We start from the raw sequence: 27859 nt of genomic DNA on the forward strand, positions 1-27859 counted from the left end.
GGTCGCTGACTGGGACCCAGACCCCACACCGCCCTCTCCGTCATGAAGCCTTTCAGAATTTCCCCAAGTGCATTGCTCCTCCCCACCTCCAAATCCCCATGCCAGCATGCTTGTTGCTTGTAGAATTAGAATTCTACCTGGAATCAAAACAGCTTGTCTCAAGATTATTTTTGGTGGCACAGGGATACTGCATGGAAACATCTAATCTCCCAGCAGTGAGAAACTTATTCCTTTAAAAATTGTCTTTCATTCATCAAGGAGAGAGTTGCCAAATTTAGTAAATAATAATACAGGATTCCCAGTTAAATTTGAGTTTCAGATAAACAACAATTTTTTTTCAGTATATGGATATCCTATGCAACACTTAGGATATACTTTTTAAATTACTATTCATGAGAGACACGGAGAAAGAAGCAGAGATGTAGGCAGAGGGAAAAGCAGGCTCCCTGCAGGGAGCCCGATGCGGGATTCGATCCCAAGACCCTGAGATCACAACCTGAGCCAAAGCAGATGCTCAACTACTGAACCACCGAGGTGCCCACTTAGGATATACTTATATTAAAATGTTATTCGTAGCTTATTGGAAATTTAAGTTTAACTGAGCATCATGGATTTTGTCTCACAGCTCTAATCAAAGAGGCAGTCTTAGTTGGATGCCAGCCTGTCTTTCTCTCACATTTGCTCATCTCGTTTGTTTTTATCAAAGAGAGAGCAAGTCTCAGGCTAGTTAGAGTTGAACACTGTTTTGTTTTTATTTTCTTTAACATGGTTGTTCTGCATGGGAAGTGACAGAAGTCTTCCATTTACAGTAGCAATATGAAGTTCCTTTCTCTTTTTTTAAACAATTTCCTCTTTTTTTTTTAAAGATTCTATTTATCTACTCCCAGGAGACACACACACACACAGAAAGAGAGAGAGAGACAGAGAGAGAGAGAGAGAGGCAGAGACATAGGTGAGGGAGAAGCAGGCTCCATGCAGGGAGCCTGACATGGGACTCGATATCCCGGACTCCAGGATCACACCCTGGGCCAAAGGCGGCGCTAAACTGCTGAGCCACCAGGGCTGCCCATGAAGTTCCTTTCTAAAGAAATGGATTCATGTTTTGAAAAGGAGTCAATTTAAAGAAAAACGTTATATAAGTAAAATCACATGCTGAACACAGATATGACAAAAAACCAAGAAAGTAGAGCCCAAGGGACTTCCTGAGAAGGTGCTTCCCCCCTTCCCCACCTGTGAGCTCCTAGGACAGGGCCCCTTCCTCTCAGACTTGGTCCCCTGTCCCCTAGAAGTCTCCAGCCCTCAGGGCAAGCCCTTGGAGACAGAGAGGCGGAGGAGGCTCGGCGGAGGGGGCATGTGTTGCAATTCTTGGGGGGAGGCTCCAGCCTGTCCTCCATCACTGAGGTCCCCCGAGCCCCTTTATATAAAACAGCCTCCCCAGCCTGGGCTCAACTTCAGAGAGGCTGTTTCTGAGGAGGCAGCCACCAGGGACTTCTCAATGTGTTTCCAAGTCAAATCCAAAGCTTTTCAGCTTTGCCAGGAAACCAACCCCCCTTTCCCACCCTGGCTGCCTCCGGGACTGAGGGCTGCAGGGCCACATCCTCCCAGATGCCCCTCCCCTGGTTCTTGAGCCTCCTGGCCCAGACCCCGTGGGTGCCCCACCCCATGCCTGGTACCAGGTTTCCATCTGCCCCCACGCCCTCCAGCTGAGGCCCAGAAGAAGAGGCTTGGTATCAGAGGTGGAGAGTTAGGGGAGGAGCATAGAAGGATCTCATTCCCTGGAGGCGGTGATGGTCTGGCCCCTCCTGTGAGCCTGACTGGACAGGGCTGCTCCACACCAGCCCCCTCTGCTTAGAGACTCCCTGTCTATCACCATCATCAACAGCAATGGCAGGAGCTATTTTTTTGAGACTCTGCATCAGGCACTATGCTAAGTACTTGCAGGAATCTTAGTTCCCCTGAGAACAGCCCTCTGAGGTGGGAATGTCTCCACCCTGTTTCACAGAGGAGAAAGTTGAAGCTCAGAGGTGTTAAGTAACTTGATCAAGGTCACACAGCTAAAAGAGCCCGGGATTTGAACTCTCTCAGAGGAACTGCCCCTCCTGCCTCCGTTAGAGGGTGTGAGCACCAGGAGGGTTCTAGGAAACAAGGTGGGGGAAACTGAGATGCCAACTGAGGCTGCCAGGTTCTGTTCAGTTACAGTTGAAATCCCCTTCATGGCCTCCCCCCGCCCCAAGTCTGGGCACCATCTGAGAGGGGGCACTTTACCAATTCATTGTGTGGCCAGGGGTAGCTCCTTGCCCTCTCTGGGCCTCTGAGTTCCCTTCTGGGTTCTGGGCCAAGCAGAGATGGTCTCTCCACTCCCCTCCAGGAGCCTGTGGGCCCAACAGGAGGGGAGCCAGGGGAGCACATCAGGTGGGGAAAGGCCTGGGGACCATCTCAGCTTGACTCCCCTCTTGATCCTCAGCAAAGATGCTTCTCCCCGAGGCGGGGGCAGGCTCGGCCCAGACATCAAAGGGCCTGCATGGCTGGCGCTTTGATGGGAGTCTTGTAAAGTAATAGGAAACATGAGGATGACACTGTGCCCCAGCCCAAAGCACGAGACTTGGAGAAATGAAAAGAAGAAACTCTTGGCAGCCGTCTGCGCGGGTTTTGGCTGAACTCGGGCCCCTCACAGCTGCCGACAGCCTGTCCTCTCTCCACTATGCTGCTTGCGGCCCCAGCGGGGGATACGGGTCCTGCGCGTGGCCATGGCCCTGGGCCTGGGGGCCTCCCCCACAGCAAAGGAACCTGTCCACTGCTCCCCTTCCTCCCAGCCTCCAGGAGGCATCGCAGAGAACCCTGGAACAGGGAGTTTACAGGGGTTCTGAATTTTGGGGATCTTTTAGCCTCCCTCCACCTTGAGACTCTGTGACCCATAATCATATACCTTGCTCATCCCACGCCCTCCCTCCCTAACTATCGACCAGAGCTCAGAAGCCGGTCATCCCCCTGTTCCAGACTTGCCAGGGGGGCAGTTTGGTGATGTCACCTGAGTGCTGAGCACCGGCCCCCTTAGACTCAGCAATACCACTTCTAGGAATTTATCCGGTGTGCACCAGCCCCTGCTCTCAAAGGTGGATGCCCAAGAATATATTCACCCTGGGATTGTCTGTGGAACCAAAAGCCTTAAAAAAAATGCCACTGCTCATTAGCAGGGACCGGGTAATGAAGTGCAGAGAGTCCACACAGGGGAGCAGCACTCCGCAGCAAAATCCGTGCTAAGAAATGACCTGAACTGCATACATTGCAACTGAACGGTATGTTGGATATGCTTCTGTTGTGTTAAAAGGAGGGATGGATACATTGAATAAATAGAGTGAAGAGTATCTCTTCAAGGATAGAAAAGATCTAGTACCAAGGGTCACTTCTAGGGAGGGATTTTGGGATAAGGGAAGGGAAACTTAGATTTTACTGAGAATTCACTTGTACTATATGCTTTTTCTTTTTCTTTCTTTCTTTCTTTTTTTTTTTTTTACAATGAACATGCAACATGAGTTTCTTTAGTGTCAAAAAAAAAGCAAAAGAAGTTTCCCTGCTTTCTAGGGATAAAGTCCAAAGGCCTCAGCCTTACTTTATGGCCCCAGGAATCCTTGTGACTGCCACCCCAGTCTTCTCTTCTGTCCTTTGCCCCCTTCCTGGACCCCACCCCATACCTCTGCCACGGGGCTGTTGCCTATCTCTGTCTCTGTCTCTGTCACACACACACACACACACACACACACACACACACACACACCCTCCAGAATCGCCTCCTCTTTGGACTCCCACAATCCTGTGTCTGGGGCCTCTGTGTACACTTAGCACCTAGTTTCTTCCAGGGTCACCACAAAGCCCCCTTCCTTGCCAACACTTGGAACCCCTTCTCTTGGAGGCTGGGACCAACAGCCCAAGGCTGACTCGGAGGGGATTCTCTACGAGGAAACATGCCCCTCCCTAGCCTCAGAGGCTGAGATCATAGGTGTCTAGGTAGGTGAAGAAGCTCCAGACAAGGCAGGTGGAGCCAGAAACTCACAGAGGGGCCCTACAGCTCCCTTCCTGAGGGCACAGCTGAGACTGCAAAACCATGCCCTGAGATACAGCTGAAGGCCATGCTAGTTCAAGAGGGAGATGGAGGCTGGTCTTCCCACTCCAGACCTGGAGCCTTCCCTGCCCTCCACCCCAGAGGCCTAGCGTCCACTCTAACAGCTCCGCTGGGCTTTGAGAAGGGTGTGGGGAGGGTATCTGTACCCAAATTTGGCAAAGCCCAGTGAGGCTGGCCTTTCCAAGAATGCAAAGGAAATTCTAGATTTTGTAACATTTTCTTCTAAAGAGGAAATAGAGGCCTAATGACTTGTCCCAGGTCACATAGAAGCCATGGAAGATATGGGACTGAAACCCAGGACTTTGATCCCTTCCCCAGAGGCTGTTTTGCACAATGGTTAGAAAACAGGGATGGGGAGCGGGGAGTGCTTAATTTTCTGTGTGATCATGGATAAATCTTCTTCACTTTTCTGAGTCTCTCTGCTCATATCTTATAGGAGGAGCTGAGCTCTGTAATTGCCCCTTCTAATTATGATGCTGAGCTGTTCTAACAGTGTAATGCAATTTTAAAAGTATGACTTTAGCTACCTAGAGTCTCATGGTTATTAATATTCTTATAGTCTAACATTCCAAAGTTCTACTCACCCATCCTTTCACGAGTGCATCTGTCCCTCCACCCCTCCATTCATAACCCATCCGGCACCCATTCAAGAACACATCCTTCCACACATTCACCCTTCTATCACCTATCCATCTGTCCATACACACACACGCATGCGCGCACACATATATACCTACCTGCCCACTCATTTGTTCAACAAATAGCTCTTGGATTTTTACTATATGCCATGGCTGTGGACACTGATGACCATGAATGACTCACCTCCTCCCATCTCAGAGCTCACAGCCAGAAGGGGGCACAATATCAATCAAATAATCCCACAAATGAGAACATAACTACAAGCTATGCTAGGAAAAATCCCAGTTCTAGAAATGCCATTCTGAAGGAGTTTGTACCTCCAGTGTGTGGTAGAAACTGGAAGGTAGATATCGGGGTGCCTTCCCCCAGGAGGGGTCACTTGAGCTGAGAACTGAAGGAGGAGGAGTTCGTGAACCAGAAATCGGGGTGGGACGTGGAGCGTTGTGTGTTAGGAGGTTCCTGGCATAATTATTCCCTGGTTCTTGTACAGTGTGCTGGATCCTAACTCCCCCGTGATTTGGGGATTTGACTGAGCACGTCGGAGTGCTGGTCTCAGCTGCCCTGCCCACCCTAGACAGAGGCACGTGGCACTTCCTCCCCCACTTGCCAGCCTCCGCCCGGCACTCACCTCTGCCAGCCTGGCATAATGGTTGGTAGTCGCCGCACACGCCAGGGAGCTTGATGCCAGTGGGTCCCAAGGACCTTCAGAGTCTGGTTCCTGCACCTGACCTGGCTGGGTCCCTCTTCAAGGATGGCACCGCCAGTAGGGGCCTCTTGGCTCCTCCTTCCATGGCACCTAATTAATGACACCACGGAGAACTTTGCCCCGTTCAAGGTTTCCTGTGGTTTCTCTGGGCCAGCCCTGCATGGTCCTCAAGAACACTCCAGACCAGAGCCGCAGGGCCAGCTTCACCCATTAGTCCCTCCTTCAAGAAAGGATCTGAGACATGGGGAGAGCTCCCCTCACATTGGTCTGTCCCCTTGTTGGTGCTGGGGCTCCCAGGTACCTTAGTGTTAAGCTGCATCCACATCCCACGATGTTCCCCTCTCTCCTCCCATCCTTTTAAAAGCCTGCTCGAATCCCAGCTTGCCAAAGCCTTCATGTGTTGGGTGCCACAGTCCCTTCTTCAACCAAGGCAGTATGGCCTCATGAAAGAGCTTGGGTTTTGGAGAAACAGGCCAGGGTTTGAGTTCTGACTAGCTGTGAGCCTTGGTTTCCTTACCTGTAAAATGGGAGAAAGATGGTAATAACAGGAACTACCTTATTGGGTTGTCAGGAGTAAAGAAGAGAAGACATACAAAATGCGTGGTGCACACAGCACCCCCTGTAGCCCACTGGCGCTACAGTTAATGTTTCATGCTGCTCTGAACTCCTGTAGGATTCCATGTCTGAGCCACGTATACAGGGTACAGCACAACATTAGCTCTCACGGTGGGTCTGAGCTTGTCTCCCCCAGAAAAGCCCTGGCCTTGGCTTAGGAGACTTGGCTGTTAGGCCTGGCTCTGCCACCCACTCCTTGCATGACCTTGAGCAAGCTTGTCCTCTGGGCCTCATATGACTGACTGAGCTCTCAGTCCCTCGAGGATGGGAGCCTGGGCTACCCTCCCTGCCAAAGCCCAGCATTAACCTCAGTGCCAGGCATACATAAGTAGGTTCTCAAGGCTGGCTGGAGAGGGAAAAGGAGGAGAAAGAGGGGAGATGAAGGAAGACGGGGAGGGGACCAAGGATGGGTGGGTGCCACCCCTTCCAGTTCAGAAGCACCGGTCTGGGGAATGTTCTGGTTCTACAAGACGGTGGTTTACAGTCTGGATTTACTGTGTCTCCAGATGCCTGAATCTGGACAAGCCTGGTCTGTTCAACTGTGTACCAAGGTCTGGGTGAGGCTCAGAGGGACTCCGATGGCCAGTACTCACTCGGTGGCCCCCTATAGACTGGGCAGGAAGGCAGCACATAAGGAGCCAAAATGGGCCAGGGTGTGTTGGAGAACGAGTGTGGGAGTGTGGGAGAGGGGCCCCCTGTGTGCCCAGGGCGGGGGTCCTCTGCTTACCACCTCTGTGATCTTAGGCAGGTGGCTTCACCTCCCCTGGGCCATGGAGCTAATGATCTTGCCTGCTCCTGAGAGCATTAAATGGTACATGGGAAGGGTCCAGCACATAGCAAACGCTCAATACATGTGCTATTACAATTCTTGTTATCCTGTTATTATTACTATGTATCTGAGTATGACCAAGTGTGTGTGAGGCAAAGTGCAGGCTTCGGTTTGTGTTTGTGTGTTTTGGGTGGGATGTATGGAAGGAAAGAAAGAGGATGCTGGGATGTTGTCAGGAGCAGTTGACATGTGGGTTTGCGGGTGAAGTTGAATGAGAGTGTGCACAACTGAATGTCATGAAAGGTTCTGGTTCCATGAAGTTCACAGGATTCTTAAGTTCCAGGAATCCTTGGGAGGTCACCTCCAAGCGTGTTCCCCTCCCCTGACACTTCTCCAAGAGGTCACAACTCAGGCTGCATTGTCACACATCCTTCTTCCCAGGGACCCAAGGAGGCAAGGCCCCTGAGGCTCTCAGGCTGTGCCCCTCACCCCAGCCAAGTATTCCTGAGTCCATCCAGTGGTCAGTAGGCCTGTCACTGCACAGAACTGTGCCTGTGGTAAGTGCTCGGGAGGCGATGTCCAGCCCACGTGCCTACCACAGTCCCCACACCAGTCGCCAGTCTCAGAAGTGCCCGCCAGCTAGGTGGGATCATAGAAGAGGTGCAATCATTCACGGACCATATGAACTGGAGAGAACCGTGATGCAGGCTCCCCCAGTTTGCAGAAGGGCAACGTGAGGACCAGACAGGATTTATCCAGGTTCTCCTCAGTTCCAATCCAGGACTTCTCCGCTGCTTGGTGTCCTCTAGGGAACCTCGGGGAAAGATGTGTCCCTGCAGTCACTGCCAGGTGACCCTGTGGGTACCAACCACCTTTCTCCACCTTCCTCCCTGAGGCCAGGGCAGGGTGGACATGGGACGGAGCCTCCAGGGTGAAACACATGAGCTGAGTTGGGGGAATGAGGTTTTACGTGTGCGAATTAAATTGGTTCAGGTTTCCTAAAGTTCGGTTTGGTCATCTGTCCCTCTAAGCCCCCATATGACATACTCTTCAACCACCTGATTCTACTTCTTGGAAGGTATCCTAAGGAAATAATCTACATGTGTACAAAGGTACAAGAGAGACTCAGTGCTGCATTGTCCTTTTGAGGGAAATTCTGAAAACTGACTGCCCAAGAGCCAACGACATGGGACCAGACGTATCATGAAAAGGCACTACCAAGGTTCGTGTGGATCTACATTTCTGAATGTGAGCAGATGCTCACAGCGTGCTGCTGAGTGGAGGAAGGCAGGTTACAAAGCTAGACATGTATGATGCGCCCACTTATTTGAAAAATATGCATCATAAATATTTATATCCATAGATTCAGAACATAAGTAAAAATGAATTTACACCATGTTAGCAGTTAATCATCATACATGGTGAATCTTAGGGGTAATGCTTAGTTCTTTTTGTTGTTCCTTATATATATTTTTTTCCTGTTTTCTTTTCCATTATGATCCATTTAATACTAAAATCATTAGGAGGCCAGAGATGATGTTCTGCTCTTTGTTACAATCATGGTTCTTAAGAGGAGTATATGAGGCAATAAACCTAGTGTGGATTTTAGCACCTGCTGTGGAGCATCACTTTCTGACCCAGGATCTGCCTTCAGCTCTATTCCCTAGACCACATATCCAGGGGCCTCCTTGGATCTTTCCACCCTGTGGAGGGCCCAGGCCATGGTCATACCTCTGCCTATGGCTCTTGCCAGAATAACACAAGGACCTGAGGTAGGTGAGACATTTTCCTCTTTGGAGCTTGAAGCTGTTTCTTGGGCAGCTGCACCTCACCCAGCAGGACACAGTGGTTAAGGACCACCATCCCCAATTCTGAACAGAGTCAAGACCCAGGAAGACATGGCCACAGGCCAAAGGTCAACAACAGAACCCAAGCCACCTGAGCGCAGCTGCGGAGGAAAAGGACATAGAGGTCCAACATCTGGGCAGCCGCTCCTGGCCCACTGCCGGCCTTCCCTGCCCCCATCCCAGCTTCCCAAAGTCCAGGAACATCTGGCTGCTGGCCTCATTCCAGGAGGGGTGAGTGGCGGCGGAGGGGCCTCCTTCCGCCAAGCCCTGCTGCTGTGGTTGCAAGGCACATCAATCAAGGCTGCAGGGCTGGCTGGTGCTAGGAGGGGAGCTGATTCCTTCCTCGCCCCCTCCCCAGACATTCCTGCGTAATGGAATCTCCTTTCCTGTCTATTTATTACCAACCCGCCGAGCTCCGCCAAGCTCAGTCTGCAGATTCAAATCCCACCAGCGCTGACTTTTCCTGAGGAAAGGGGTTCCCCATGGGGGATCTGGGAGGAGCACCAAACCCTAACCCTCACCAGTATGTCCCACCCTGCTCTTCCATCCTGCCAGTGGGTTTGCACAAGGGGCCAGATCTGAGTTAAGCACTTCACGTAGGGATTTTGTGTACCTGGATCTGGGAAATGAGCACTTTCTCATTATCTTCATGTTAACGAATGAAAAAAACGTATGCTCAAGAGAGGTCAACTCGCTTACACAGAATCACATGCAAGCTGAGGCTGCCTCAGCTCCGGACCTAAGTTCTTTCCTTGCTCTTCTCTTCCTGCTGAAAATATTGTTCTTTTTCCATTAAATGATCTAGGCACCCTTGTTGAAAATCGGTTGGCCACAGAGATATGGATTTAATTCTGGACTCTCTGTTTTATTCCACTGATCTAAATGTCTAGCCTTGTGCTGGTACCACAGTGTCTTGCGTACTGTTGCTCTACAGTGAGTTTTGAAATTGGGAAATGTGAGTCCTCCTACTCTATTCTTCTTTTTCAGGGTTGTTTCGGCTGTTCTGGATTCCTTGAAATTCCATATGAATTTTGGAATCAGTTTGTCAGTTTGTACAAATATGTCAGCTGGGGTTTTGATGGAGATTGTGTTGAATCTGTAGATCAGTTTGGGGATATTGCCATCTTAATAATGTTCATGAAGTCTTCTGTTCATGAATGTATGATACTTTTCTATTTATTTAGATCTTCCCCAGTCGATTTCAACAATATCTTGTAGTTTTTAGAGATAAATTTTGTACCTTTTTTGATAAATCTATTTGTATTTTATTCTTTTTGGTGATACTGTGAAAGAATTCTTAATTTCATTTTTGGATTGCTCGCTGCAAATGTATAGAAACACAACTGATTTTTGTATATTACTCTTGTATCCTGCAACCCTGATGAACTCATTTTTTAGGTCTCATAATTTTTTAGTGGGCTCCTTAGGGTTTCCTATGTACAAAGTCATATCACCTGTAAATAAAGATTACTTTTACTTCTCTCTTTCCAATCTAGACACCTTTTGTTTTGTTTTGTTTTCTTGTCTTGTAATTCTGACTAGAATCCCCATTACAATGTTGAGAGAAGAAGTAAGAGCAGACATGCTTGTCTTGGCCCTTCTCTTTTTCCTGTCCTACATCTCTCTCTGTCTTTTCTCATGCTTCCTTGTCCTCATCTTCTATCTCAAACAGTGGATGAGAGTAGGGGGTATTAGGAGAGAAATATACACAAGGTAAGTGACAAGAATAAAATGAGAAAGAAGGAAGTCAATGTATTGAATATCTGAAAGCTCAAGGAATACATCATGATTCCTACTGAGAAAACCGACACCCAGAAAAAAGGTGTGACAACATTAAGCACCTACTATGTACCAGATACCCAGGATATGTAGATGAGTCAGACACTGAAGGGTTAAAAGCTGGAATCCAAACTGAGCTCAAAGTTCAAGGAGACCTGCACTGTCATCTTATAATAAGGGGAAATATAAAACATTATTGTCACACCAAAACCTCTTTCAGTTTCTAGAAGTGGCAGGCTCAAGAGCTGTCACGAAAGCAACAGGATAGAGTCTGATTCAGGTTGGGCCTCAGTTCCTCTGCTTCCCAGCTGTGGGATGTTGGGTGCACAGTGAGATTCCCTGTGACTTATTTTACCCTTCCACAGAATGGGAAGAATTCTAGTAGCTACTTCAGTGGGCTGTAGTGAGAAACAAAGCAGTTAATATGTGAAATGTTTAGAAGAGGTGTGTACTGGAGCTGTGTGACTGGTCCCTCTTCTGTGTGTTTGGCACCCTTAGACACCAGCCTGGCTGTCTAGAAAGCAGGGAGGTGGGGGGCTATGAGGCTGCCCATGCTGGGGTCTTGGGAAGGGACTTGTCCTTGCTGCTTGGATCCCTTTGAGTCATGGAAGAAACTGACATGACTTCTGTTCCCATGGTGTTTGCCAAGGGCTTACTATATCCAGGACCACTGCTGGACACTTCTCAGAGAAGATGACAATAATAATGACCATTATTCTTATTTTAGCTTACTATATGTATTAGTCAGGGTTCAGCCAGAGAAACAGAATCAGTAGGAAGAACACATTAAGACATTTATTGCAAGGAACTGGCTTATACAAAGTAGGGGCTGGCTAGGCAAGTCAAATCTGTATGTGATGGTTAATTTTATGCCAATTTATCTGGGCCACGGGATGCCCAGATATCTGGTGGAACATTATTCTGGGTATTTCCCTGAGGATGTTTTTGAATGAGATTAACATTTGAATCAGTAGACTGAGTAAAGCAGATTTCCCTCTCTAATGTGGGTGGGCCTCATCCTAGCAGTTGAAGGTGTTAATAGTACAAAAATGCTACCCTCAGCGGTTTAGTGCTACCTTCAGCCCAGGTGTGATCCTGGAGACCCGAGATCAAGTTCCACGTCAGGGTTCCCTGCATGGAGCCTGCTTCTCCCTCTGCCTGTGTCTCTGCCTCTCTCTCTCTCTCTCTCTCTCTCTCTGTCTCTCATGAGTAAATAAATAAAATCTTTAAAACAAGCAAGCAAACAAACAAACAAACAAAAAGGCTACCCCCCTGGGTATAAGGGAGAATTCTTTTTGCCTGGCTGCCTTTGGATGGACACATTGGCTTTTTCCTGTCATTGGACTTGAACTGAAACATTAGCTGTCCTGGATCTCAGGTCTTGGGACTAGAATTGGAACTACACCAACAGCTTATCAGCTCACCCATATGTATATACATACACACATGTATAACCAGTAGAATGTATATATACTTGCATACATAGACATTCTATGGGTTCTGTTTTTTTGGGAAAACCCTGCCTCCTACAGCAGGGCAGGCTGTCAGGAAGGGCACACTGGAACTGTCAGGCCCAAGTAGAATCTATCCATCAGGGACTCCTGGGCTCTGCTCTGAAGGCCTTCTACCTGATTCAATCAGGCCCATCCAGATTATCTAGGATAATCACCTTCACTAAAAGTCAACTGATTGTGGACTGCAATCACATCTATTAGTCACCTTCCCAGGAACACCTATATAGGTGCTTGACTGGATAGCTGGGCACTGCAGCATATAACACTGACCAATACAGTGAGGGCCGAGTGGGACACCAACCAAGCCCATGGCTACGTGTCAACTAATTTGTTTCTCTAAAAGTCTCATGAGGAAGATTTTTTTAAGACTCTTTTTTCTAGAAGAAAGTGACTTGGGGTGCCTGGGTGGTTCAGTCAGTTGAGCATCAGACTCTTGGTTTCCGCTCAGGTTGTGGTCTCAGGGTCATGAGATGGAGCCCTGTGACGGACTCTGTGCTCATTGAGGAGTCTGCTTGAGGTTCTTTCTCCTTCTCCCTCTGCCCCTTCCACTCATGCTTTCCCTCTTTCTCTCTAAAATAATAAATAAATCTTAAAAAGAAAAGAAGGAAGAAAGCCAGCCAGCCAGCCACTTGCCCAAGGTTGCACAGCAGAGAAAGAGGAAGCTGGGGTTTGAAGCCAGCTGCTCCCAGTGCATGCTCTTCACCACCGCCTCCCCCAACCTCCTCCATTCTGCATCACTACCTGCTCCTCCTCAGCCCTCACATAGCCCTCTGTGGACTTCTTCTCTCTGCTTTAGAAGCAGGTAGAGAGGTTCATAGACGGTAGGTGACCACCCTGGTCGCTCAGCCAGGAAGTGGAGGGCTGTTTCACATCCTCTCAGCTTCCCCTCCTCTCAACAGCCACCTTCTCAGTCCCCTTACCTCCGCTGTCTACCTCAAAGGAAAATGATGGATGAGCTTTTGCACCTGAATGCTCTACGTGTCAGGGAACCCTCTCCCTCAGGGCTTCAGGAGGGGCGAGGCTCTTTTGGGTCTGACATGGGAGGGTCTGGATGCCCTAGAGCACAGGGTGGAGCCCAGCCAGGGCCGCCTGTCTCCAGGGAGCTCCTATTCTGGGGCTAGTCCACCCTCGGGGATGTCCCAAGTCCATCCTGTGGGAGACACTCAGCCAGGACCAAATGCCCTCAAAGTATCTCTGTAACCAGCCTCAGACTGGACAGGACCTGAGTGGCCCAGTAGAAAGCACATTCCTTGGGAAACCAGAGCGCCTTCTGGGACACCAGGCCTCTGAAGGGTCCTGGCTCAGCCAAGACTGTGGTCACTGCTGGCCCCAGCCTGGCCTGCACGCCCCTTCCTGAGGGGCCCTCAGTGCCAGGGAGGCAGCCCCGTGAACAATGCTCTGCTCTGTTCTTGCCCTGGGAGGGGGTGGTTAGTTCAGCCGCACCTCACACCAGCTGGGGAGCCAATGCTCCTCGGCTCACCTCCACTAACTGGAGCCTTTAGGCCTCAGAGGAAACACAGACACCCCACACTTAGCACCCTCCAGACTCCCAGACAAGCCACAGCTCAGAGGTCAGGAGTTAGGGCCAGAATGACTTTAGGAGCCCTAAAGATGGCACCTCAGCAGAACCAGCCACAAACACCCAAAACCCCACCCCAACCAATGTCGTTGTTCAGACCCTCTGACCAAGCCTTAGTCCTCATTTGGTGAATGAGAAGGGCTCAGAGAGGCTAGGCAGCTGGCCTCTGGTCACACAGCTAGGAAGCAGCAGAAGTGGAATTCAAACCCAGGTCTGTGAGCCTCCAGTGCCTATGGTCTTAATCATGGCACCAAACTGCGCTTTAGAAATCCCCAGGTGACAATAAGTCCCAGGGCTCAGGGTGCCCTGCATAGATTTCAGGACACAGAAACACATGCATGGGCACACACATGTGTGTACACACATGCACGTGCATACACACACCTTCCTTAGCAGCCAGCCCTGCCAAGGACAGCCTTTGAAAGGACCCTGAGACTCTGCAGGCCCAGGTCCTCCCTCACCTGGGAGGGGCCTCTCTGCCTCCCAGGTCCCCAGTATGGGCCCAGGGCTCAGGGTCCTCTGGGCGTGTGCACCGTGCACTGGTGGGGGGAGGAGGTCAGCCCTGCCCCGGAGCTCCCCCCAACCCGGCAGGCCTGTAGGTCGGCTGGCCCTCCTCCCCCAATCCTCCCAGGGCCCACAGGCTCAGGGCCAGGCTTGGCTTCCGGAGCTGCCGCCACCTTGGCCGGCTACACCACACATGGTTTCAATCAGCAGCCTGCGGGATGAATGGTGCCTTGTGAGAGCCCTGCAGGGCTCACCTCGCAAACGCAAACATAAGCGGGCAGCCAGGTGGGCCGGCCTCCTGGGGGAGGTGGGAGTGTGAGGGGACCTCTGATGGGGGATGGGCTAGGGTGCAGAATGGCACACACTGAGGAGCCAGGCCCTATGGTCAGACAGAGAAGAGTGGGATCCTGGCCCTGGCGCCCACAACTCACCAGACATCTCTAGGCCTCGGCTCCAGGAGAAGGGCAGTAATGAGCCCCCTTCAAGGGGGGGTGAGAATCCCAGGAGATGATGCCCAGTGTGCAGTAAGGGGCACCATGCAGGCGCTCTTCCTGGGGTCCAGCTGGACCTGTCAGGGGAGCCAGGGCAGGAGGCTCACAGACTAGATTAGGCCAGGGAAGGGAGAGGACCTTGCTTAGAGCAGGCGACTTCATTTGCCAAGGTGAAATCAACTGCTTCCACCGGCTCCCTCCATGCTTTGAAGGGAGGGGAGCATAGAAGAAGCCCTCGGCTGGGCTCCCCAAGGGAGCAGAGCCAGCACCCCAACACAGGACAGCTTCAGGGTAGCCAGCACAGCCATAACTAATGTTTACTGAGCACTTATTGGGTGCTGTGCTCTGCAGGTCAGGGGCATCGTGTTATTTCATCCTCCGCCTCCTTCTATTAATGTTTCCATCTTACACATAATAAAACCATGACTCAGAAAGGGAAAGCACTCGGGCTGCAGCCACACAGCTGCAGGGAAGCAGAGCTAGGGTGTGAGGCCGGGTGCCATGCTGCTCCCGAGCCCAGACTCTTGCCTTCCACTCCACCTGCTGCCCTGGTGGTGGGCACAGGACACCCATCCACCAGCTGAGAGCTCCTGTTCTGAGGGCCTCCAGTGCACAGGGCTGGTGGGGGCCGGTTCCTGAGCATCGCTGCTCAGCCTCTTTCTCCGCCCAGAGTTTCCGAGGACCCAGGACCCAGGGCCCAAGGACCCATGTCCTCCTTCCCACCTCTCTCCCACCACCAGGCTGAGTACTTCACAGAGAAGAAGCCTCTGGGCATTGGAGAATGGAGGGGAGGGAGGGAGGGAGGAAGTGTCAGGGAGAGGCGAAAAACTCATGTTTCTTTGTACTGAACCAGTACACGGGTCCTGCCAGGAGACAGTCACGTGCAGAATCCTTTCCCCTTGAACAAAGCCCCACAGACCCTGCAAAAGCCTCCAGCTTTATCACCCTTCCTTCCTTAAACCACCCTCCCTCCCCCCCAACCTTCTCTACTCTCCAGGCTGAGGCCCCTCAGGTGCCCAGCAGCCCTTGGCTCTCTGTCCCTCACCTCCAGGCTTTGCTCATGATTTCACCTGCTGGGACACCCCTCTTTTCCCGCCCTGGCTGGGTAGTCTTCCAAAAGCCAGCCAGGCACTCTGTGCCAGGATGCCCAATCTGCCCCCCTGGGCTCCAGAGTATCCTCCCAGGTGTTTCTGGGAGCAGGGCCCTCCCTAGGGCCTCATGGACTTTCTCTGGGACTGGCCCCAAATTCAGAATCTAATCTATCTCTGTGGAGGAAGGAGATGCTTCCTCTCCCCTCTGTTGGAGAAGGAACATCACCTTTTTCAGACTGGTTTTCTCTTCTTCCTTTTCTGTTTTTTGTTTTGTTTTGTTTTGTTTTGTTTTAGGTTTTATTTATTTACTCATGAGAGACACACAGAGAGAGAGGCAGAGAATAGGCAGAGGGAGAAGCAGGTTCCATGCAGGGAGCCCGATGCGGGACGACCAGACTGGGATCACACCCTGAGCCGAAGGCAGACACCCAACTGCTGAGCCACCCAGGTGTCCCTCTTCTTCTTTTACTGACTCAAATGTCTATGGAGTCAAGGGAGATGCACTCATGTGACTAAGTGCGGATCATTTGCTGAGTGGTTCATTTCTAGCTCTTAGCCTTTCAGTGGTTTCTCTGAGCTCCAATGAGAAACTATCTCTGGAGCATAGTTTATTTTATTTATTTTTAAGATTTTATTTATTTATTCATGAGATTCACACACACACACACAGAGAGAGAGAGAGAGAGAGAGAGAGGCAGAGAGAGAAGCAGACTTCCTGCAGGGATCCTGATGCCAAACTCCATCCCAGGACCCAGGGATCACGACCTGAGTCAAAGGCAGACACTCAACCACTGAGCTACCCAGTGCTCCTCTGGAGCACAATTTAAAGAACAAGCCTTGAGCAGCCCCGTGGCTCAACGGTTTAGCGCTGCCTTCAGCCCAGGGTGTGATCCTGGAGACCCGGGATCAAGTCCCACATCAGGGTCCCGGCATGGAGCCTGCTTCTCCCTCTGCCTGTGTCTCTGCCTCTTTCTCTGTGTCTCTCATGAATAAATAAAATCTTAAAAAAATAAAATAAAGAATAAGCCTTTTCTGCCATCTTCTTCTATAGATAAAATGTCCCTCTCAAGTAGCACCAGCTCAGTCAGGACCAGGGTATGCACATCTCACATATCCCAACCACCCTGACCCCTTTGCCCTTTGGTGTGATGGGTCAGTGAGGACCACTAGAGAAAGCAGCCCGTGGGAATAACTATGGACATTCTCAAGGGTTAAGCAGCAAAAACGTCCAGTGTGGCTTTGTTTAGGATACTAAAAATCTAAAATAATGCATGTATTCAACTATTAAATAAAGTGTGGTACATTCACAAACTAAATCCCATGAGGAGGAATTTTTAATGACATCTGAAGATAGTCATAATTTATCACTAAGAGAAAAAAAAAGATTAGGAAACATTATGTTGGAAGAGGAAAACCAGCCTCTGGGCAGATAGGTAAAAGAAGCAAGGTTGTAGGATAAGGATATAGACTTGGAAACTAGAAGGCCTGGGTCCAAGGGCCGACTTTGCCACCCTGTACCCAGGAGACAACAGACTCCAAACCTAAAAGCTGGGCTTGTATCATTTTTCCAAGTGAGGAAGACACCGGTCCTATGATATGTACTAGGCACTTAGCACAGTGAGACTGGCACAGACCAGGCATCCAATAGACATGGGCTTTGCTGATTATATATACACCAAAGCGTGGGCAGTATTTATTGCTATGTTGAGTAATTTTAATTTTCTTAGGTTGGTTTATTTGTATTTTTTTAAATTTCTGCAACAAATGTAAATTACTTGTATTAATTAAAAGAATATAAACAAACATGACCGCATAAGGAAACAGCCCCACAGAATTCATTCTTGAATTTTTCACTAGCATGTTGCTGAGGACATCACTCACTTTGATGCACTGATGAGATTTTCTGGGAGAAACTAATCTGCTTTTGGTATTAGGAGGTTTCCCAGAACACATGGGCTGCCCGTGGGCTTCAGGCCACAGCTGGGTGCCTAACCTTGATGTCCAGTGCAAGGGGATCATTTAAATAAACTATGACCCAGCTTTACGTGTGCATAGGACAATGTGTGAAGGAGTCCCACCAAAGAGTTGGAAGTGCTACCCCAGGGACCACTGGGACCAACAGGGACACTCATGCTTCAGATTTCGTGCACTTCACTGGTGATCCCAATTCTTTCACAACAATCCTGTCACAATAAAAATGGAAACAACAGAACTTGATGTCATAGAAAAATATTTAATAACACATAAAAATGTTGGCAATTTATTAGGATTAAAAAGAGGTTTGCAGAACAGAATGTCAGTACACTCCCATTTCTACAAGAACAACTTGACACATCAGACAGAAGGGCAAAGTCCTAAAATAGGAACAGTGGTTATCCTGAGTGGTGGGATACACTTTCAAAAATTTTCTTCTCATTTGTATGTTCTCAATTTTCCACAATGGACATCTACAATTTTTGTGATTTTTTTAAAAATGCATTTTCTTAAAAGGAAAGATCTTGCCCCAAATTTTGCCTGCATTTCTGAGCCTTTATCTTGCCTCCACATTCTCCGCACCCCCCCATCCGCCTGTTTTCTCACCTGATTTTAATTGACGCCATCTTGCTGTCCCTTCTGTGTCCTTGAGAAAGGCCTGAAATCCTTGTTGGAGCGAAGCAAGGCACAAGCCAGGGCACAGGTCCAGCCCCCTGCTCCCCATCAGTGGTCCCCCACCAGTCCGCGCTGCCTCCTGGAGTATTGTTCTAATTAGTGGGGACGCAAAGCAGACCCAAAGGCGGAACTATAAACACCAGAGGCAAAGACCCATAAACAGCTGGGTAACTGACTCCAGCTTGTGCAGATGGTCCTGGCTCTCCTTCACACTACGGGCTGGATAGGGGGCTGGGCTGGCTGGCCATTGAGGTCTTCCCTCTGCCTCTGCTCCTTAGACCACAGGCTGCTAACTGCCAGGCAGTTAGACACTTGGGGGGAAGAGGTGTCTTGGGTGAGCTTCATCCACATGGATAGAATGGGGGACCAAGGACCTTTAAGGTCCCCAGAGCCCCATTACCTGCCCTTGGGCCTCAATTTGCCTATCTGTAAAATGGGGGAAAGAAGAGCTAAGAGACTAAATGGGCCTTTTTAAAAAAAATTTATTTATTTGGGAGAGAGGAGAGCGTAAGCGGGGGAGGAGCAGAGAGGGACAAGCAGACTCTGAGCTGAGTACAGATCCCAGCGTGGGGCTCAACACGGAGTTCAACATGGGACTCAATCCCATGACCCTGAGATCATAACCTGAGCCGAAATCAAGAGTCAGATGCTCAACCGACTGAGACATCCAGGTGTCCCCTCAATGGGTCTTCTTGCTACCCCATCAGGCCTACATGTATGCACTGGGACTAAATGCCTACAATATACCTAACTGTAGTGTAAGAACAATATCTACCATGTGATAATAGAAACAGAGTATAACATTATCTGCAATAAAATCCATACATCATATTATGTATTACTATAAAATACTCTAATATTATGTTTCCTTTTTTTTTCTAATGACCATCTATGGATATCTGTGATCAGAGAGTATGTAGAGGCAAGCCAGGAAGACTTCCTTGTACGAAGTAAGATTGAAGGGCTGTGGATTCGACAGGCAGAGGAAATATGCCTCCAAAAATGTCATAATGGAGGGGAAGAGAGGTCTCGAAAGAGAGGGAATTTATGGTGCTTTTTGTGGGGGTCATCTGGGGCAGGGATCCACGTCTGTCTTCTACCCTGGAAGCACATAGCCTGGTGCTGCAGAGGGCAGGAAAACAACATGCTGGATTGGAGTGACCAAGACTTGCCAGCCTCTGGTTACACAACAGAACATCTGGGGAATTTGGTAAAACACAGATTCCTGGGCCCTTCCCAGAGTTCCTGCCTCAGAATCAGGAGCAACAGGGTCAGGCATTTGAATTTTAAAGATTGCTCAGTTGATTTCTGAGGCAAGAAGTGTCCATGTCCGGCACAGGTGAGCATTTGGGAACCTGGGGTCTGGCGTTCCCAGTGGCTGGAGATAGAATGTGGACTAGGGTAGATTCTCCTGCCCTGCCTCGTGCAGTACAGCTTCAGAAGCAGTGGGCTTCAGGCTGTGGAGTCTCACAGACCAAGGACTCCCAGCTGTGTGATCCTGGACAGTTACTTAACCTGTCTGAACCTCAGATCCCTCATCTATATAATGGGAGTGATACTAATACTTAACCTCAGCGAGTTGTAGAGCTAGTCCTTGACAAGCAGAGGGCCTGACACATGAGAAACACTTTTTTGTATTCATATAATTTAATAGATAGTATTTGCAATATTATTCCTCCCCTCCAACCGCCCCCCTCCCTGCCGTCAGTAACCATCAGCCCAGCCCAGTCTTGGGTAGAGAGGTTCGCAGGGCCTCTAGCAGTGAGAAGCTGGGCTGACACTGCCCCTTGCTGGACAAGTGCTAGACTGCACCGGAATAAGTCCAAATCGAAGCTCCATTTCCTCCCTTTTACCTGTGAATACTTGAGCGTGAACTTCTTCTGAAAAATGATATATTCTTAAATAACAGTACAATTATTAAAAGGAGGAAATTTAACATTGATATGATGCTATATCCAACCCACACAGTCCATATTCACATTTTGTCAGTGGTCCCTCTGGGGTCCTTTAGAGCTGATTATTTCCTGGTCCGGGACCCATCCAGGGTCACACATGACATGTGACTGCCAGATGCCGTTTCCTCTAATTCTGAACCATTTCTCAGCCTTTATCTTTCATGACCGTGACATTTTTAGAGTGCAGGCCGGTTTATTTTGCAAACTGTCTCTCAACAGAGATGTATCTGCCGGCTAGATTCATGCCATGCTTTTGTCAGAAACTTCACAGGCATTCAGCTGGGTCCGTCTCATACCATGTCAGTTGTCCAATTCTGATGATGTGGGCTCTAACTCCCCCCATCTGTTAGCACGTGGGAGCTGAGCTCTGAGGGTCAGAGAGGGAGGGGAGACTTGCCTACGGTCTCACAGCTAGTCAGCGTCCTCAGCTCAGGATCTTGACGAGAGCTCAGGGAAACTGCAGCAAGGCAAGAACGTCCCCCCACTGCCCTGAGCTTTGATGGGAGCCCAAGGGCTTGGCCAAGGACACCCATATCGCCTTCATGGCATCACCCCTACGACAATCTGGGTGCCCAGAGCTCTCCTTCTGCTTCACCCATTTCTAGTTATTTGTTATTAAGACTTTCATTTCACAAGTGATGCACAAGATTATCTTTGTTTTTTAAAAAGTGCTGTAGTCAAAGCTGAAGTCCTCTTTGAGCCCTCACCCTTTTCCCAGTCTCTTCTCCCTCCTCCAGAAGTAACCAGTTGCCAGTTTGGTATGAGAGGTATGTATCTGCACTCCCAGGAAAAATACACACTATATAGCATTCCTTCCAAAAATGGTCACACAGTAGGTCAGTCTCATAGAAATTTCTCTGGCAGGACTTGAAGACTGAGCCAATTATTTTCAACTATGTCATCAGGTTGTTTCAGCTTGTGGCTATACTGGAGGCTATTTAGCTGATCCCCTATGGATGGACATCTAGGTTGTTTCCAGCATTTAGCTCTTATGAAACACACTGCCCTAAGCATGTGATCCGGGGCTTCTCTTAGGAAAATGCCTACTTCTGGGAGCCTAGACTGCTCCTGGAGTAGAAGATTCCTTGAGTGGACTCCTCAATTAGAGGATGGGGAGAGGTCTAATGTGCCTTTATTCACTCAACCTATTAGAAATGCGGACTTTTGGGACCTCTGAGAGCAGGCGGGCTGTATTTTCACCATGTGTTTCAAAGAATTTTAGGGTTCCAAGATAATATGAGGGACAGAGAGGAGGAATTAGCTGGGGAGAGTCTAGACCCTGACTGTACCCCAACCACAGCACCCCTTTACCTGGTTTTCAATTTTCTCTTTTAAAAACAAATATTGACTATTTTAAAATTCAAAAATCTCTGATGTGGCCGGACCCCTTAACTGACCCACTGATAATCTCCGTATCACACCTTCTGGAACTGCTCCCATTAACACACCCTCCAGCCATATACTGTTGGTGATGCCACATGACCTGTACCAAGCTCCCTGGTACACAGCTGACAAACCGTAAAAGTCTCTGCAAGCACTGCCCTCGTGCATTGAGTTGTTCCCAGCTGTGTCCTCACACGCCCCTCAGCAGCTGTCCACGTTCCTCTGGACCTTCTCTGGCTCGCACTCAGTGGCCCGGTTCAGCATTCCCAAACCTTCCTGTGTATCAGGGAGTTTGTTAAGATGCACTTTGCTGGGTCCCACTCCCAGAGGTTCTGAATGAGTGGATTTCGGAGAGCCCAGCAATTTACATTGTTTGAAAGCTTCACAGAGGGTTCTGAGGGAGCAGGGTCCAGAGGTCTGTGTGGCAGACAGGAGACTGGGGCCTCTCTGCTCTGCCCCATCCACCAAATCTCAAGCTTGGCCCTCATTCAGGCTAGGAGGGCTAGAGTCATGTACTTTAGCTAAAGATTTGGTTCCTCGGATGGCGGGGCTCTGAATTAATTAGAATCTGTAGGACTTTGGGTCAAAGCCAGGGTTTCCCACAGTGGGGTGCCTCAGCATGGAGAGGCTAAAATGCAGATGGCTGGGCCCTACCCCACATGTCAGAAATGACTCTCTGGAAGTGCAGCCCAGGCATCTGCATTTTAAGCAAATTCTCCTGGAATAGGCACTGAGTCCAACTTCTTACATACCCCTGAAAGACGAGGGAAACTGAGGAACAAGATGATTTATCCCTCACCCCCACCACCACTACCCAGGGGTGGCCAGACTGCCTGTGGTCTAAACCTCCCTACCTCCACCCTCCCCGGCAGGTCGTTCGAAAAGTTCAGACAGACAGACATGACCAGTGTGTACAAATAGAACCCCACTTTATTAGCAGTTAGTTCGAGATTGTACATTAATGGAGGAAGGTTCCCACTTTTAACACAACCCAAAACGGCTGGTTTGAGAGCCCTGATCAGGTGAGCTGGGTAGCACCCCCTCTCTTCCCCTCCCCACCCCCACAAGGGAAGGAAACCTGTCTGCTCCCCCAGTGTGCCCCCCACCCTCTCCAGGCAGCCCTCTCCTCTCCCCAGGAAATGACATGAATTTCATGCACAAATTACAAAAGGAGCCCTCTTGCTGATAATAAAAGCTAGCACAGTCATAGAAAACCCTCTCCTCCTTCATTCTCCTCAAGGGCCAGGGAGAGGAAGGAGAGAAGGAGGATGAACTTATTAGGATAAAACACAGCCAGAGTCTCCCTAGGTCCTTGACATTGACCCCTCATAAAGCCCATGTCCACCCTTTGTGGGAACTAAAAAAAAAATCTCTGGCTGCCTGAGCTGGCAAGGGCAGGCCCTGGGGAGCAGCCAGCCCAGGGCTGCAAACCAGGCACCCAACATTGCCTAGAGGACGGGGTCTGGGCCCTCCACCCTCCCTTCAGCTAAAGCAGACCTGCTTTCTTCTTTAACATTGGAAAACCTCTGCTCTAGCCTCACCTGTTCATTCTACAAATGGGGAGGTCAAGGCCCTGGGAGGAAAACCATCACGCAGCTACTAATTGTACCCAGTTGGGACAAAATTTCACATCTCCTGCCTCCGGCCCAGGGCTCTTCTCCTTACACCACAGCTTGGGAGAGGCAGTTCCCCAGTGAGGCCCTTCCCTGGTACATCCCAGGGGCCTGGCTCTGTTCCAGTGCACACAGACCACTGGCCTCCAGGAAGTAAAAACCAGGAGGCCACGAGAGAGAAAGAGAGAGAGAGAAAGAGATGCTATTTGTGCCCTGTGGTCCATTGCCAGGATCAGAAGGGGCAGCAGAGGCTCTCCTGAGCCAGAGGCATCTCCTTCCCAGGAGGCCCAGCACTGCCAGCCCAGCCTCCTCCTTCTAGAGGGGCCCAGGCCAGCTGCAACAGGTGCCTCCCTTGCCTCCCCTGAGCTCCCAGAGCTCCACCTAGCCCTCATGTTGGTTTGGCACTTGGTACAGGGGATGGTAGAGGGGCATCTCAGGCTGGGGTGAAGTTATAAAGTCAGCACAAAAGGCAGAAATCCACACAGCCTAAATAACCCTTGACAAGACAGGGGCTGGAGAGATGTATTCTGTGACACTATGAAGAAATGATCACCCAGATCCAGAATGTGGGACTTCAACAGGACAGCAGGCCTGCTCTCCTCAGAAATAACATCATTTAAAAAACCAAAGCGAGCAGAGAGAGGACTTTTCAGCATTTAAGAGATTGAACGAAAACCAAAGTTACAAGATGTCACGTATGCACCTAGATTGGATCCTGCTTCCAAAACCAGGTGTAAAAGTTATCTGAGGGGAACAGCGAATATAGATTGAATAGCAGCTGTTCTTAGGAAATCACTGTTGTCTTGGGTGTGATACAGGCCAATACGTAGGACGATGTCCTAACTCTTAGGGGATGCAGGTGGAGGCATTTTGGTCAAGTCTCGTGGTATGTGCAACTTATTTTTAAACTAATTCTCGAAAAAACAATACAGAGAGTGAGAAACCAAATGTGGCAAAATGTTCATTTTAAATCTAGATGGAGGAGAGTGAACGTTCATAATAAAATAATTGGTACAACATGTTTTCACTTGCTCTTTCAATAACGAACCCAAGGGGATTGCTCCTACTGAGGCCACCAATCTCTGGGGGTCAGCCTAGTTGTCCTCATTGGGAACAGATGGCTGCTCCTCAGCTGGGCCCCAGAGGCACTGGCTGCTCTACTCACAGGCTTGAGAGAGGCCCATCTTTAAACTCATGCTCCAAGCACGAGATGCCTGCATGACGGGCAGTTCTAGAACACCGAGTAACTGAGGCAGCTGCAGGAGACCATCCTACCTGTGCCCGCCCCAGGCAAAGGCTCATGGGAGGCACGAGAGAATGGATGGTGGAGACCACTACATGATTTAAGCTGTTTCTCTCTTTCTGTTTCTCTCTCTTTCTCTTTTTTTTGGCCAAGTACAGTGAATTAGTGAACATTGAAGATGCAGAGATGCTGTACCCACTGCCCTCTGGTTTGCCCCTCTCATGAGGAGGATCTGTGTGCTCAGAAGCTGAGCCCCTAGAGGGATATGTCTGTCCCCCCACCCCAATATCTACAGGTCCTGGCAGTGGGTCCACGAGCAAGATTCATTAGTGGGAAGGGAATAAGTAGCAGTGACCACAGAGACATAGAACATGTGGCAGGTCAAGACCCCAGCCTCCCAGAAGGGCCCGTACAACATTCCCCAATATTTCCTTTACTCCCATGGGGTCTCAAACCTGCCTGCTCCTTCCTCGGGCCAGAGGCAAAGAGAAATGGAGCTCCTCGCCCACCAGCCATTCTGAACTCCCAGAGATGGGGGCAGGTGTCCAGACACAGAGGGAGCTGTAAGGTCTGCACAGGCCACAGAGCCCAAGCCCTTCACCAGAAGACGGGAGATGAGGCCCGGGGTTTGCACTATGGAAGTCGCTGCCCCATTCTGTGAGTCTGGTTCCACGGCACTGGCAAGTCTTCCCGAGTGTACAAGCAGGCATGCCACCCTGTCCCCAGACACTCTGTTCCTCATCCCCTGCGGGGTTGACACTGGGCTCTCAGGCTCAAAGGCCCCGATGAGAAGCACGATGGGAAGGCTTCCCTCGGGAGACCATGAACCCACATGCAGCTGTCCCACTGAGTACTCGCCTTTCTTCTCCACCGCTGGCAAAGAACTTGAGGCAAGGGGACGAATTCGGAGGTCAGACAGAGCCAGCCCCGTGCAGACGGGGGAGGACCTCTCAGGGAGAGCAAGGCAGGACTGCACACGCAGACCAGGAACTGAGAAGGCTCAAAGGCACCCTGGCTGGGAAGGAGTGGTTTGTCCCCTATCCTGGAATGACCACGGGGGTGACTGAGGGAGAGACAGGAGCCTGGCACAGAGCAGGGTCCCCAGGATGGGCTCAGAGGCAGTGTGGCATTGGAAGAAGAGCACTGGACTCAGAATCAGGAGCCTCGAGTTCAATTCTCGGCCCTGCTCGCACCCAGTTCCGAGACTTTGGCCCGAGAGGCCGCCTCGCCTTTCTGGACCTGTTTCCATACCCATCAAAGGACCCTTCCAGCCCCAAGATGCTAGAGTCTTCTGCACAAGACAAGGCTCTCCAGAAAGGGTTTCCTGGATGTCGGCTGGAAGCTGAACTGGCAGTGGGAGGGGCTGGGGAGAGGCGCCCAGCCTTAGTCACTTCACATTGTTAATGGAGGGGGTAGGAGCAGACCCTAACCGGAAGACAGCCCCGAGATCCCATGGTCTGCAGGGGGCCTGGAGACAGCTCTGTGGGTCCCAGTGGGCAGCCCAGCTCCCAGGGCAGCTCCCAACCTAGCACCATGTGAGGGGGAGGGGACAGGCCCGCCTTTGGCCCCCAGCCTCCCACCCCAGCCCTGCTGTTTCCTTTGGCCGAAGTTCCTCCAGGGTCACTGCGCTTCATGGAGCCAGGTTTCCTGGAGAGAGTAGGTCTTCCCTGCACATCTCACCACCTCTGTTCAGCTGCAGAAGCCCCAGGGCAGCCACGACACTTGGGGAGGGAACAGAGACCTCTTCCAGGGGCACCTCACCCTCCCCTCCCTGCCATCCCGTTCTCTAGCACTGAGATAGGACACTGGGGCTTGCCACCATTTTGTACAACTGAATTAAAAACAAACCCAACCAAAAAAAATATAATATATATATATACACATTATATATATATATAACACAGTGCGACCCCAGCACCCAGGGTATAAACTCTGGCACCAAGAAAAAAAAAAAAACAAAATATTAAAATACTTTAGCTTCTTAGTATTTGGGGGGTTAATGGGGGTGGGTCTCGAGGAGCCCTTGGCCACAGGTAGCTGGGGCAAAGGCGTGGGTGGCAGGCTCACCCACTCTGCCCAGGGTCTGCCAGGGGCCAAGGTTGGGGGTGGGCATGGGGAGGACATATGTACATTGGGACATGGATACTGGCAGACTCCTGAACCGCCTCAGCCTTTTACCACAGGAAATACCACACGTCCTATCCCAGGGTGAGGAACAGGGGTAAGGAGGCCTGGGTCTCGGGGTCCGATGGCACGGCAGCGCCCCAGGGTCCCGACGAAGGCCCTGAGGACTGGGTCGATGCTGTAGGACTCAGCGATTCTTTCCTCCAAAGAGCAGGTGAGATGGGAAGGGATTAACCAGAATGTGTGTAGAGGCTGCCACCCCCACATCCAGCCTCGTGACTCTGGGTACCCAGCTGACCCCTCCGAAGTGCCTGGCTCGAAACACTCGGGGAAGCGGCCCCTCTCTCTCCCCTGTTTGGCAAAAAGCCCCGTGGGGCTCCTCCCCCTGTTGTCTGGAGGACAGGGAACATATGGCAGCTAATACTGAGGGGACACCCTGCCGGGGCAGGGGCTGACGGGGTGAAGGGGAGGGCGTGGTTGGTAGAACACAGTGAGGGACAGAAAAGGAGTCTCGCAGACTCCCTCCTACCAGGAAGCGGCCCTTCCACCAACAGGGAGGGCCGAGAACGGAATGGACCTCTGGTGGCCAGGGAGGTCCTGGAGGCCCCAGACCCAGCACTGGATGCTCTGAGGCGCTGTGGACCCGCCTGGCCTCTTCTCCTGGCCCTGCCTGGGCCTCCGCTGAGTATTGCTCCTAAGTGCTCGGCCAGCCCAGGCCCAGCTCCCCACCCTGCGGGTCAGTCTGGCTCAGCGTGCGGCAGGCCGTCCAGGCCGTCACAAACGTTCAGTCTGGCTGTGGCGGCCGTGGCTACCTGGTGTTCTGGAGGTCCTCCCGCAGCCAGGTGGGCAGGGTCTGGCCCATCTTGTACAGCAGCTTGGAAAGCTCGATGTTGTGGTCCCGATAATAGTCCTTCAGGAAGGCGCGGGACTGGAACAGGAAGGAAAGTTCGGGTCTCGGTGAGGCGCGGATCCGAGGGGGATCCCCCCTCTCTGTGAAACCACCACTCTGTCAGCGCCCACCCACCCACCTATAGTTTATTCACCATCTTCTTCAAAAAGGTGGCCTCTGAAAGAAAACTCCTATATAGCAGGACACAAGGTCAAAATCCTTGTGATGGGGAGACAAGGGGGAATCGATTAACATCAGGACAATTGAAAGTCACAGCGTGTGACTCCTCCATCGTTGGACGTTGGACGTGCCATTGTCTCCTGTGAGAACACCCAGCCCTCCAGCCTCG

The 27859-nt window shown here is 50.6% G+C and overlaps 1 protein-coding gene across 3 annotated transcripts in view; it reads right to left on the reverse strand.

The window, feature by feature from the left end:
* Positions 1-24629: 24629 nt before the first annotated feature.
* Positions 24630-27859, reverse strand: part of NDST1 (N-deacetylase and N-sulfotransferase 1) — a 58139-nt gene continuing 54909 nt past the window's right edge. For all 3 annotated transcript variants that reach the window (XM_038535035.1, XM_038535036.1, XM_038535038.1), the window contains exons 15-16: positions 27434-27549; positions 24630-26822 (exon numbers count right to left, since the gene is read on the reverse strand). In XM_038535035.1, the coding sequence (XP_038390963.1) occupies positions 26696-26822; positions 27434-27549 (243 nt within the window). In that variant the 3' untranslated portion in view covers positions 24630-26695. The remainder of the gene's footprint in view (positions 26823-27433; positions 27550-27859) is intronic.

This window comes from Canis lupus, chromosome 4, assembly GCF_011100685.1.
Source record: "Canis lupus familiaris isolate Mischka breed German Shepherd chromosome 4, alternate assembly UU_Cfam_GSD_1.0, whole genome shotgun sequence".
Lineage (NCBI taxonomy): Eukaryota > Metazoa > Chordata > Mammalia > Carnivora > Canidae > Canis > Canis lupus.